Raw genomic sequence first — 13,287 nt, 5'->3', positions numbered from 1 at the left:
ATAGTAATCCTCTTAATCTAAGAGCATGGAAGCTTTTAACATCTTCTGAGGTATTCACCAATTTCTTTTTTCAAAAACCTGAAGAGTTCTGACCATATAGATACTTCACTTGTTTGGTTAGAGTCACACCAAGATGCTTTATATTGTTTGTGACTATTGTGAATGGAGTCGTTTCCTTAATTTCTTTCTCACCGTGTTTATCCTTTAAGTATAGGAAGGCTACTGATTTGCTTGAGTTAATTTTATATCAGGTCACTTTGCTGAAGTTGTTTATTAGTTCTAGCAGTTCTCTTGGAGTTTTTGGGTCACTTAAGTATACTATCATATCATCTGCAAATAGTGATAATTTGACTTCTTTTCCAATTTTTATCCATTTGATCTCCTTTTTTTTTTGTCTAATTGCTCTACTAGAACTTGAAATACTATATTGAATAAATATGGAGAGAGAGGGTAGCCTTGTATAGTCCCTGATTTTAGTGGGATTGCTTCAAGCTTTTCTCCACTTGGCTTGATGTTGGCTATTGGTTTGATATATACTGCTTTTACTATGATTAGGTATGGGCCTTGAATTCTTGTTCTTTCCAAGACTTTTAACATGAAATGATGCTCAATTTTGTCAAATGCTTTTTAAGCATATAATAAAATGATCATGTGCTTTTTTTCTTTGAGCTTGTTTATGTAGTGGATTACATTGATGGATTTCCTTATACTGAACCATCCCTGGATCCCTTTTTGATCATGGTGAATGATAGCTTTGATGAGTTCTTGGATTTGGAAGGCAAGAATTTTATTGAGTATTTTTGCACAGACATTCATAAGGGAAATTGGTCTGAAGTTCTATTTCCTTGTTGGATATTTGTGTGGTTTTGGTATCAGGAAAATTGTGGCTTTATAGAACGAGATGGGTAGTATGTCTTCTGTTTTTATTTTGTGGAATAGTTTGAAGAATATTGGTTTTAATTCTTCTTTGAAGGTCTGATAGACCTTCAAAACCATCTGGTCCTGTGCTTTCTTTGGTTGGGAGACTGTCAATGACCTGTTCTATTTCCTTAGTGGTATTGGACCATATAAATGGTCCATCTGATCCTGAAATGATTTTGGCATTTGGTATCTGTCTAGGATATCGTCCATTTCATCCAGCTTTTCCAGTTGTGTTGAGTATAGTCTTTTGTAGTAGGATCTGATGATTTTTTGAATTTCTTCAGTTTCTGTTGTTTTATCCCTTTTTTATTTTTGATTTTGTTAATTTGAATACTGTCTCTCTGCCCTCTGGCTAGTCTGGCTAAGGGTTTACCTAATATCTTATTGATTTTTCTCAAAGAACCATATCCTGGTTTTGTTGATTCTTTGTATATTTGTTTGTTTCTTCTTGTTTCATTTAAGCCCTTGGTTTGATGATTTTCTGCCAACTACTCTTGGGTGTGTTAGCTTCTTTCTTTCCTAAAGCTTTCAGCTGTGTTGTGAAGCTGTTAGTGTATGCTCTCTCCAGCTTCTTTTTGGAGGCACTCAGAGCTATGAGTTTTCCTCTTCACACTGCTTTCATTGTGTCCCACAAATTTGGGTATGTTGGGCCTTCATTTTCATTAAATTCTAAAAAGTCTTTGATTTCTTTTCTTGTTTCTTTCCAAGGAATCACTGAGTTGAGCATTGTTCAGCTTCCATGTGAATGTGGGCTTTCTGTTGTTTTTCTTGCTATTGAAGACCACCCTTACCCCATAGTGATCTCATAGGAGGCATGGAATTAGTTTGATTTTCTTACATTTCTTGAGGTCTGTTTTGTCAGCTTTGGAGAAGGTATCATGAGGTGCTGAGAAAAAGGTATATTCATTTTGATGTAGGATGAAATGTTCTATAGGTACTTATTAAATCCATTTATTCCAAAACTTACCTTAGTTTCACTGTGTCTCTGTTTAGTTTGTTTCCATGATCTGTCCCTTGAGGAGTGTGTGCTGTTGAAGTCATCCAGAATTATTGAGTGGGGTACAATGTGTGCTTTAAGTTTTAGTAAAGTTTCTTTTACGAATGAGGGTACCCTTGTATTGGAACATAGATGTTAAGAATTAGTAGGTTTTCTTGGTAGGTTTTTTCCTTTGATGAGTTTAAAGTTCTCTTCTGTGTCTTTTTTTATGACTCTTAGTTGAAATTCTATTTTATTGGAAATTAGAATGGCTATTCCAGCTTGTTTTCTAGTACCATTTGCTTGGGAAATTTTTTGTAGCCTTTTTCTCTGAGGTAGTGTTGCTTGTCTTTGATACTGAGATGCATCTCCTGTATGCAGCAAAATTTTGGGTCCTGTATATGTATCCAGTCTCTTAGTCTATGTCTTGAGTCCATTGATTTTAAGAGATATTAAGGAATAGTGATTGTTGCTGCCTGCTATTTTTGATGTAATTTTTATGTTTGTGTGGTTATCCTCTTTTGGGTTTGTTGAGATGATTAATTTATAGCTTTTCCTAGTTTGTAATTTCCCTCCTTTTGTTGATGTTTTCCATTCATTATCCTTTGAAAGGCTGGATTTGTGGAAAGATACTGTGTAAATTTGTTTTTGTTATGGAATAACTTGGTTTTTCCATCTATGGTAATTGAGAGATTTGCTGGCTATAGCTCTCTGGGTTGGCATTTTTTTTCCCTTTCAGTCTTTATAACATCTGCCCATGTTCTTCTGGCTTTCATGGTCTCTGGTGAGAAGTCTGGTGTAATACTGATATGTCTATGGTTATATGTTATTTGTTATTTTCCCTTACTGCTTTTAATATTCTCTCTTTGCTTAGTACGTTTGGCATTTTAATTATTATGTGACAGGAGGAGTTTCTTTTCTGGTCAAATCTATTTGGATTTCTGTAGGCTTCTTGTATGTTCATGAACATTTCTTTCTTTAGGTTAGGGAAGTTTTCTTCTATAATTTTGTTGAAAACATTTCCTGGACCTTTAAGTTGTAAGTCCTCACTCTCTCCTATTCTTATAATCCTTAGGTTTGGTCTTCTCATTTTGTTGTGGATTTTCTGGATGTTTTGAGTCAGAAGCTTTTTGTATTTTGCATTTTCTTTGATTGTTGTGTCAAGGTTTTCTATTGTATCTTCTGCATCTGAGATTCTCTCTTCTATCTCTTGTATTCTGTTATTGATTCTTGGATCCATGACTTCTGACTTATTTCCTAGGTTTTCTATTCCAGAGTTGTTTTCCTTTGTAATTTCTTTATTGTTTCTACCTCCATGTTTAGATACTGGATGGTTTTGTTCAATTCCTTCACCTGTTTTGTTGTGTTTTCCTGTAGTTCTTTAAGGGCTTCTCCCTGTTTACATGTGTTCTCCTGTAGTTCTTTAAGGGAATTATTTATGTCCTTCTTGAAGCCCTCTATCAATGTCATGAGCCATGATTTTAAATCCAAATCTTGCTTTCCTGCTGTGTTGGGTATCCAGTACTTGCTGTTGTGGGAGAATTGGGTTTGGATTGTACCATATTGCCTTCATTCCTGTTAGTAATGTACGTACGTTTGCCTTTTGTCACCTGGTTATTTCTGGAGTTTGTTGTTCCTGCTGTCACTGGCTGGTGCATGTCCCTCCTGTGTACCTACAAGCCTATCTCAGCACTCCTGAGTGAATGGCTTTCCCCTGTTACATAGTGCTGTGGGGCTGTCCATCTCCTAGGTGCAGGTGAGGCCCTTGCAGACCAAGTGCAAAGTGATCTTACACTTAGGTGATCTCTGTATTCCTGGCTTTAACAGCCTGCTCAGTTACAGTAGTGAATATAGTGGCCTCACTTCTAACTGCAGGACTCCCTGCACAGCAGATTTCTCCTAGCAGGATAGGTGCACAGAAGGCTGTGTCTGTACTTCTCAGTTCCTGTGTGCAGGAGGAACCCTGGAGGGCAAGGTCCTAAGTGATCTTGTAAAAAAGACTGATAAATTATAAAAAAAAGTATTCTTTTCCTTTTTTTCCTTATCAGTAGGTAGATTTTGCCCATTATATAGGTGTATATTTTATTTTATATGTAAAATTTATGAATTTGATACATACTTGGAATGAAATGAATCTTGTTTTCTTCTTATCAATTTTGTTTAATGGATACAAACATAATCTATGGCAATCAGGCGTACTGGTTTGTTTTTTGTTTTTTGTGATAAAACACTGACTACAACCAACTTGGCTGGGAAAGAGTTTGTTTGCCTTACAGTCCTTCTTGGTGGAAGTCAGTGAAGTAGATTGATGCAGAAAGTACAGAGGAGCATGGCACACTGCCTTGTTTTCTCTTGCTTGTTAGACACTCTTTTCTAGAAACCAAAGGCTCATCTGCCTAATAGTGATGTGAGTAGTGACATCTACTAGCAATAAAGATAACATTCCATAGTCATGGCAGTTGACCAAGCTAATTGAAGCACTCCTTGACTGAGGTACCCTTTATGTCAACTTGAAAAGCAAGATTAGTTATCACAGAAGTTGATTCAAATGTTAAAATGAACAAACAAACAAACAACAACAACAAACCAATAGAAAAAACTAGAAAAGGAAATCTCCAATGTTGAGAGGATAAAACCATGCAAATGTTATTCTGAGTATTTAGGATTTAGGGAAAATTTCAGATACATGAAAAAATTAATTGTTAATTTTGTTCATTTTTACTAATAGTTTGAAGTTTTGCTAATTCCTATAGAATTATTATCTTAGCAAATGAAATAAAATGACAAAGGAATAAAACATATTTTCAAATTTTATCTGAAATTTGACTTGGTAAAGTTACAGTAAAATGAATATTCAAATAAGATTTTCCTCCAAAATTGCATTACTTCTTTTTCTAATTAGAACATTTATTATTTAAGATTATTTGTTTTTGAAACTAGGTTACTGAAAATCTTGTACATATTCTGTGTTTGTGAAAGGAGTAATCAGCAGAACTCATTCAAATATACTAAGAACCTTTTTATAGGTTTAATGCTTATAGTTTCTACCAATACTTATGCTTAAGTAGAGACATATTTTCTTTCCTGTGCACTATTCTTCTTATATTTTCCAGGAACTTTGGAACTGATTCAAATAATTAATCTAATTATGTAATTCATATATGTATATATATAATGATTTTGTGCTGGATATTTTAAAATAAGACTTGGTTTTTTTCTTGCACAGATATGATTATACTTAAACACCTTTGTGCATAGCACCTATATTTTACAGATTTTTTATACTGTTGAAAAATGTTGTGAATATTGGTTTCTGTTTTAGATAACACAGCTGTAATTCTGAGTAATAGAACTGGTTTTAGCCTTAAAGAAGAGCCTGTCTTCTACATGATCATCTTGATTGCTGATAACGGAATCCCATCTCTTACAAGCACAAACACTCTCACTATACAAGTCTGTGACTGTGGAGACAGTGGAAACACAGAGACTTGTGCTAAGAAGGGACTTCTCTTTATCATGGGATTCAAAACAGAAGTAATAATTGCCATCCTGTTATGTGTCATGGTAATATTTGGTAAGTCATATTGAATGGTACAAACCTTAACTTGCAAGAATCACTATAAATATGTAAAGGAGATAATTACAAAAAATGCTCTTCATGTGTTTATTTATCTAAATATGTTTAACATTTAAAAATATAGCTGGCTTTATTAAATGTTGGTTTAATAAATGCTGCATTAGAAAATTATTTTTTGAAGGTCCTTTTTATGTATATGTTTACATGTTACCATCTTTAAGTAAGCAAGAAGAAAGCATCAGATCCCATTACAGATGGTTGTGAGCCATCATGTGGTTCCTGGGAATTGACCTCAAGACCTCTGAAAAGGCAGCCAGTGCTAACTGCTATCTCTCTAACCTCCTTGGAAGTCCTTTTTATTCAATTGCTTTGAAGTACAGTATCTGAAATTTTATTTATACTTATGGCAACTATTTCAATTTTAATGTAGTAAATCTATTCACTTTATACTTTTAATTTACTTTATTTGAAAACTTAATATTTTGAAGATGCATTAAAATATTTCATTGCAGAATGATCATATGAATGAAGTTAGCATAATTATGATAATCTTTTTTGTGTTGCAGGCACATGATTATTTTAATTATTTTAAATAACTAATACTTTATTATTAACTATGGATACCAAGTAATGCAAGAAGGATTCAGAATTCATTCTTTCTAAATAATCTTAAATATAATACAATGTTTTATGGGATCATTAATGCTATAAAGGTATTTTCTTTATAGTTGAAAGTCAATAATTTTGATAGCAGCTGCAGGTATCAGTCAGGAAAATGAACTTTGAAGAGGTAAGAATAAAAATTCAGATCAAATTGACTTTGTCAATCTGAGTCACAATTTCTAGAGATTTGATACCATGTGGGTTTGGGGTGGCAAATTAAACATAGTATAATTTGGGAAAAAATGTTTCCTGGTTTCACTACTACACAAGGAAGCACAATAACATCAAAACTCAGCTGTGCACACATGCTATTTTTCCCAATAATATTGGTTCTAGAAATAGGCTACGTAACCTAGCTTAAGGTCCTTGGGAGTCTTGGTCAATCAGATAGGAGGTGTTTGGGCTATTTTCTAACTCTGGTTCTGGTTGTGGGAGCTTGGGGAAAGTTAAAGGTATTATAAGTGTCATTTAGATTTCTAGCAGTCTAGTCCTGATCATAGATGTTTGATATGACCTGCCCCACCCCCTAGATTACAAAGATTGCAAGGCTGTTAATTAGCTTCTATCTTTCTGAGTGAAAGAACTAACTTTATGCCCAGTCATCATCTAATAGGAAAGTCCTCCATTCTTAATGCTCTCAACAAATAACACCTGCCTCTCTTTCTCTCTCTCCCTCTTCACACACACACACACACACACACACACACACACACACACATGCACACATAGAGAGAGACACACAGACACACGCATGCACACACACACACACACACACACACACACACACAAACCTATAGTAATTTGATTCCATAGACTTATGTAGCATGAATGTGGTTAGAGTGCACATAAAAGTTTAGGAGTATTGAACTATATTGTTGGCTTAGCAGTTAAGAGCACTGGCACTCAGGCATTGTTGTAGAGTTTCAGTTTCTAGTACATACAAATCCCCAGAGCTACTTGTAACTCTGGCCACATAGAGTTCTGATACCCTCTTCTGGCATCCTCAAGCACCTGTATATTGACTAACAAATCATCAGATACAACACTCATTCACATACATTTTACAGAAATAAATATATACAAAAATATTTCAGATATTGATTGACATTCCTTTCATGTAACAATAATCAAATTAGTATTTCTTTATGAATGCTATAAAGATTTGGAGAATTCTTTGTATTGTATCTTTTTAAACTGTTTAGTAGAATTCAGTCCAAAACATGGTGTCCTTGAGTTTTCTTATTTTTCCTGGTAGACATATTTACCCAATCTCCTTTTTACTTATTTAGTCTGAAGATTTCTCATTACTCCAAAATATGGTCTAGATAGATTATATGTTGTAGGAATTTATTCACTTTTTTCCACATTGTACAATTCATCAATATGTAATGGTTCATAGTAATTTCTGTCAATTTCATGATTTCTGTTTGAACAACTACAATGTCTTCTTTTTCTACAGTATTTGAGTAAGGTCTCAATTTTTTGCAAGAAACAGAACCCATATAAATCTCTGTGCAATAATTTTAATAAGATCACTTCATATTTATTAACAAGGTTTAATATGAAATATTGAGGAGGAAAATCATATCCAAAGCTAAGGAAGGATTCATTATTGTTGATACCCAAACATAAACTCAAAAACTGTGCATTCTAAAATTGTTCTATATATATTAAAAATTATCTCCAATAGAAGCTACTGAGTTTGACTAATTGGTAGTATGATTAGATACGTAATAATTTTGAATTTCTGAATCTACTCCTATCACAGAATCCAAATAAGAATGTCCTTTCATATTGTTTTGCATGTTGGTATATTTTTTCTTCTGGTAGTTGTTGTATTCCGTAGCCTCCTGCAGCTATTATGAACTGGGTGGCTGGAACAGAAGCTAAAGGATGAATGGAAGAGGGGTGAAATGAAGGAGGGCCAGGACAATGTTTCACTGTATAAGGCTGAAATTTTAATGGAGATCAGACCTTTTAACAATTTGGGCAAACCCTTCCCCCAAGACTCTGGGTTGAGTTCTGGTGGAAGTTGTCTAGCTTCTTCTGGAGGTTCTGGTCTCAACTGCTCTGGCTCCTGGGTGGGTTACCTGCTTAATTCAGGAATTCAGAGACCTGGAGGAACAATGAGCTTAACCTTCACTCTGAGCACTCCACCCTAGGTGGAGCAGGATCCTGGCTATCTGGGAGAAGTTAACCTTGACCATCATCAAGTATTCTCTTAGCAATCCACCCAAGGATAAAAATTCCTGTCTTAACCTACTTTCCTATTATGCCCTAATAGCAGATTCCAGCCCAAAGCCAGGGATTTTTCTTGACCAATGTCAAGGTATGACTCACAAATATGGCTCAGGTGGTTATATAATACTTCTTTACTTTTTTTCTTAGTTTTGATAGACCATTAATGATAATATATGATTGTAACAAAGTCTGGTATGTAAATTGTTTACACATACACACACACATGCACACACACACACAAACACACACATATACACATTGTAGTCTTTATATAATATATATTACATATAATATATATTATATAATTATGTTTTAATTCTAACTTCAAAAGTAATTGTATCATGATTTTGCTTCAAAGAATGTCGAATGATTCCTGTCTGAGCTTTCATTAACCTGGATCATTGTTCTCAAAGTATTTTTATATTGGAAAATATTCAATTATTACACTTTGTTATGTTTGATATTGGAACAAAATTAAATTCCACTTAGAGTTTTAACTTGAGCAAGATCCAAAATAGTTCACGCTATTTTCATTGCACATACCTTTAAACCAGCAGCCATAATGATGGCAATATTTCACATATTATTTTCCAATTATTACTTACTTCTTTAGAATCTTTGTGTTTAGGGTGATGTCTTGAATATATCAAGGAAAAAGATTACAAAATTTGTATTATGCACCATGATTTAATTCTTTTTATATGTCCTTTCTTCAGGGTTTATCTTTTTGATTCTTGCTCTGAAACATCAAAGAAAGGAAACCCTATTTCCAGAGAAAACTGAAGATTTTAGAGAGAATATATTTTGCTATGACGATGAAGGAGGTGGGGAAGAAGACTCAGAAGCCTTTGATATTGTAGAGCTGAGACAGAGTACTGTCATGAGAGAAAGAAAGCTACAGAGGAGCAAGAGTGCAGAGATCAGGAGCCTGTACAGGCAGTCCCTGCAGGTGGGTCCAGACAGCGCCATATTTCGAAAATTTATCCAAGAGAAGCTTGAAGAAGCCAACACAGATCCATGTGCTCCCCCCTTTGACTCACTACAGACATTTGCTTATGAGGGCACAGGGTCATCAGCTGGCTCTCTGAGCTCCTTGGAGTCCAGAGCCGCTGATCAGGAGGATGACTTTGACTACCTTAATGACCTGGGACCTCGTTTTAAGAGATTAGCATGCATGTTTGGTTCTGCAATGCAATCCAACAATTAAAGCTTTCCAATATTACCACGCAACAAATATTAAGGTATATTTACATAAAATGACAGGCTTTTGGGAGAGTTTCCTACTCTGGATTTCTGCTGGCAGGAGATCTGATTTGTAGAATTATGATCTTTTCAAGTACACACTTATAGTGATTTCCTACTCTACACAGAGATTGGGAGGCATGCGACCAATCAGAATTGATATATCGCTGTAAAGAATGAGTACTACAGCACCAAGATGGTCACATATGTAATCCAATGTATATTCTCACCAATTTTGAAGGACAAAATGAGAAATGTCTCAAGGAAAGCTATCCTCCTAATTTTCCATCTATTCATTCTTTTACAAAGCATGAAGCCTCTATATGTACTAAACTCTTGATACAGGGTAGAGATGAATTTTAACAAGGAGAATTCTGTGTGGTTTCATAAAGGTATATAAATATTTCCTTTATATGAATAACCAGTTTTCTGATTGAGATCGCATGCAGTATTAGGAACCTTTTAAAATGGTTGCAGAGATTATTCTTTAAAACTCCAAATTTGGCTCTATTTAATACATGAATTAATAGGAGCTATATAGTAACTTGTGTTGTTTGATTACTCTGATTTTGCACAAAGAAGGAAACCAAGAGAAATGCTTAGGGGACTTTATAGATAATTTTTTAGCAACTCCAAATGAGTATACTTTTCATATAAAATTACAATAACCAAATATATGTCAACATTTACTTGTGGTTAAATTTTCACTAGAGGAATTGATGGAATGTACAAAAATTTTAAGTTCAGTTTGCTTTCTATTAAAATTGGGATAGCTAAATAAGAGATCTATTGGATTCAAATTTGAATTATAATTTTCCCAAATATTATAATCACCTTCAATGTCTATCACTATTCATGCAAAGAAAAACATGATGCCAGTCCCTTCCTTTTTTTTTTCTGTTACCAAGTATCATTTTAAAAATAAGAAACTAGAATAAGAAGGAATGAAAACCTTTCATTAAAACGTTATGGAGGAACTAAGCTGCCAGTCATAAAACTTCAGGGTAAATTAGGCTATGTGGTAATTGGTAATAAAACACAATAGTTTTAACTAACATTTAAAGAATGCTTTTTATCATATCCAAATCAAGATGGAGTTCAAATTTGATATTTCAATTGGAAATAATGTATGGAATACAATGGTTTTAAAATGTATAATGTGTCCTTTTTTCATACTGTGTGACTTTGAACTAAACATTATATGTAAATGCATATTTCAAATTATTTTGTATGTAATATGGCAGTTAAAGAGCTATATTTTTCTTTGTATTCTGAAACTTATACACCCACATAATGTAATAAAGGGAAAGAATAACAATTTGGAATGTGAATAATTTTGTTTGTAGCACAGGTATTACTTATAAGATTATGAAGCAGTCACATTTGAAATATGCCAGTTAAGAGAGTAAAGTAGATGAGACATTGTCTGCTATTGTAGATCATTACACATGAATAGTGATATGCTTCTGGCAGAAATAAAGTACAAAACAGAAATGTAACAAAGGAAAACCTAAGACCTATAATACAACTGGAGATGTGTTCATTAGAAATTTATTATTCCTATCACAAGGTCCTTCTGTTCAAGTATATTTCAGAAATTATAGTGAATAAAATCACTCTATGAATGGCCATTTTCTAAATTTCAAAATAAATGTTATGGAATATTTGCTGTAAAACTAGAAATTCTGATCAACAAAAGTGACTAAATACAAAGTAAATGGAATAAAGAAAAAAATTATGTCTCGAGATCATAGAAGGAAATTTAAGCATGCCTCCCACACCGGCATCTGTATGAACAGCTTATTCATTATATAAAATATAGAGTGTTTATTGTTAATGACCAGCTAGTGTTGGCAGAGTAGTGAAAAACACACTGTGATTTGTTTAGTGATAAGTTTGTCCACTATAAGATACACTTGGAAAGGGAATAATTATATTGTAATAAAATATGTAAAACTTTTTATTGTCCTACAGATTAATATTTTATATTAGAGTATTCATACATTCCTAAAAACAATAATAAACAGTATTTTAGTTGTTTATTTTCTTGTAAATCACAAGAGCTTCAATAGTTCAAATTTCCCATGTTGAACACATTCACTGATTTTTGAACAGTTTAATAACATCTAAATTAACATATGTTGCAATTTTATGTTAATAAGCTCTTCATCCAACTCTCAACAAGCTTCTAATTGTAATTGTTTAAAATAAGAAATGTTTAAAGTTAATAATAGAAGTCAAAGTATATAAGCAATACTAAGATTTTCATAATAATTTTGTGCCACTTGAATGTGAGCTAATTTGTTTTAATTTGCATAACTATGAACTTGAGGACCCATCTAATCTTTATGAACCTCAGTTTATAATATATAAAGGCTGAATTTCCTTATTAGCATCATTATAATGAAGAATAGATAATACCCTGAAAAATAAAAACACTATTTAGATAGAGATCAAATATAAGGACTCAGTCAATGCCAGAGCATCACACTAGCATCTAATTTATGATACTGTAAAGCTAACCCTTCTTTTTCTTGCAAGGAGTGACTCCAAAGCTTCTTAACATTTATGACAATAAGCAACTGTGTTCTGAGCCAGGCAGCCTTTATTACTCAGTCTTTACTTGCACATGCTATTCTTTCTTTCTGTCTGTGTTATGTGAGTCTCACAATGTATTGTTATCTGTCACCATCTTCTTCAAGCCTTTCCTCTTATCCTTCTCTCCTTACAGTTTTTATCTCATCAGTGATGAGTTACTTAGGAAGACACACTGACTACTAATTTACTTTTAGTAGTGCTTACTTTACCCATGCCTAAAAATGTATAACATTTAGCTACAGAATAGTAAATAATAATATAAAAGTAGGTAATTTCTATTTTTTCTTTTTTTTTTTCTGGATTTTATACTTTCTAACTTTCTTTTTTTAATCGATATATTTTTTATTTACATTTCAAATGATTTCCCCCTTTCAGGCCCCCCACTCCCCGAAAGTCACATAAGCTCCCTTCCCTCCCCCCTGTTCTCCCATCCACCCCTTCCCACTTCCCTGTTCTGGTTTTGACCTATTCTGCTACACTGAGTATTCCCAGAACCAGGGGGCACTCCTCCATCCTTTTGTACCTCATTTGATGTGTGGATTATGTTTTAGGTATTCCAATTTTCTAGGCTAATATCCACTTATTAGTGAGTGCATACCATGATTGATCTTTTGAGACTGGGTTACCTCACTTAGCCTGATGTTCTCCAACTCCATCCATTTGTCTAAGAATTTCATGAATTCATTGTTTCTAATGGCTGAATAGTACTCCATTGTGTATATATACAACATTTTTTGAGTCAATTTTTCCTTTGAGGGATACCTGGGTTCTTTCCAGCTTCTGGCTATTATAAATAGGGCTGCTATGAACATAGTGGAACACGTATCCTTATTACATGCTGGGGAATCCTCTGGGTATATGCCCAGGAGTAGTATAGCAGGATCCTCCAGATGTGAAGTGCCCAGTTTTCGGAGGAACAGTCAGACTGCTTTCCAGAGTGGTTGTACCAATTTGCAACCCCACCAGCAGTGGAGGAGTGTTCCTCTTTCTCCACACCCTCTCCAACACCTGCTGTCTCCTGAATTTTTAATCTTAGCCATTCTGACTGGTGTAAGGTGAAATCTCAGGG

At 34.0% G+C, this 13,287-nt stretch overlaps 1 protein-coding gene across 1 annotated transcript in view; it reads left to right on the top strand.

The window, feature by feature from the left end:
- Positions 1-10,517, top strand: part of Cdh19 (cadherin 19) — a 119,951-nt gene extending 109,434 nt beyond the window's left edge. Inside the window, exons 11-12 of the mRNA XM_052201029.1 lie at positions 5,220-5,471; positions 9,095-10,517. Of these exons, the coding sequence (XP_052056989.1) occupies positions 5,220-5,471; positions 9,095-9,585 (743 nt within the window). The 3' untranslated portion in view covers positions 9,586-10,517. The remainder of the gene's footprint in view (positions 1-5,219; positions 5,472-9,094) is intronic.
- The last annotated feature ends 2,770 nt before the right edge of the window (positions 10,518-13,287 follow it).

Source organism: Apodemus sylvaticus, chromosome 12 (assembly GCF_947179515.1).
Source record: "Apodemus sylvaticus chromosome 12, mApoSyl1.1, whole genome shotgun sequence".
Taxonomy (NCBI): Eukaryota; Metazoa; Chordata; class Mammalia; order Rodentia; family Muridae; genus Apodemus; species Apodemus sylvaticus.
The sequence above is the reverse complement of the archived record's forward strand: the minus strand, read 5'-3'. Positions and strand labels throughout refer to the sequence as shown.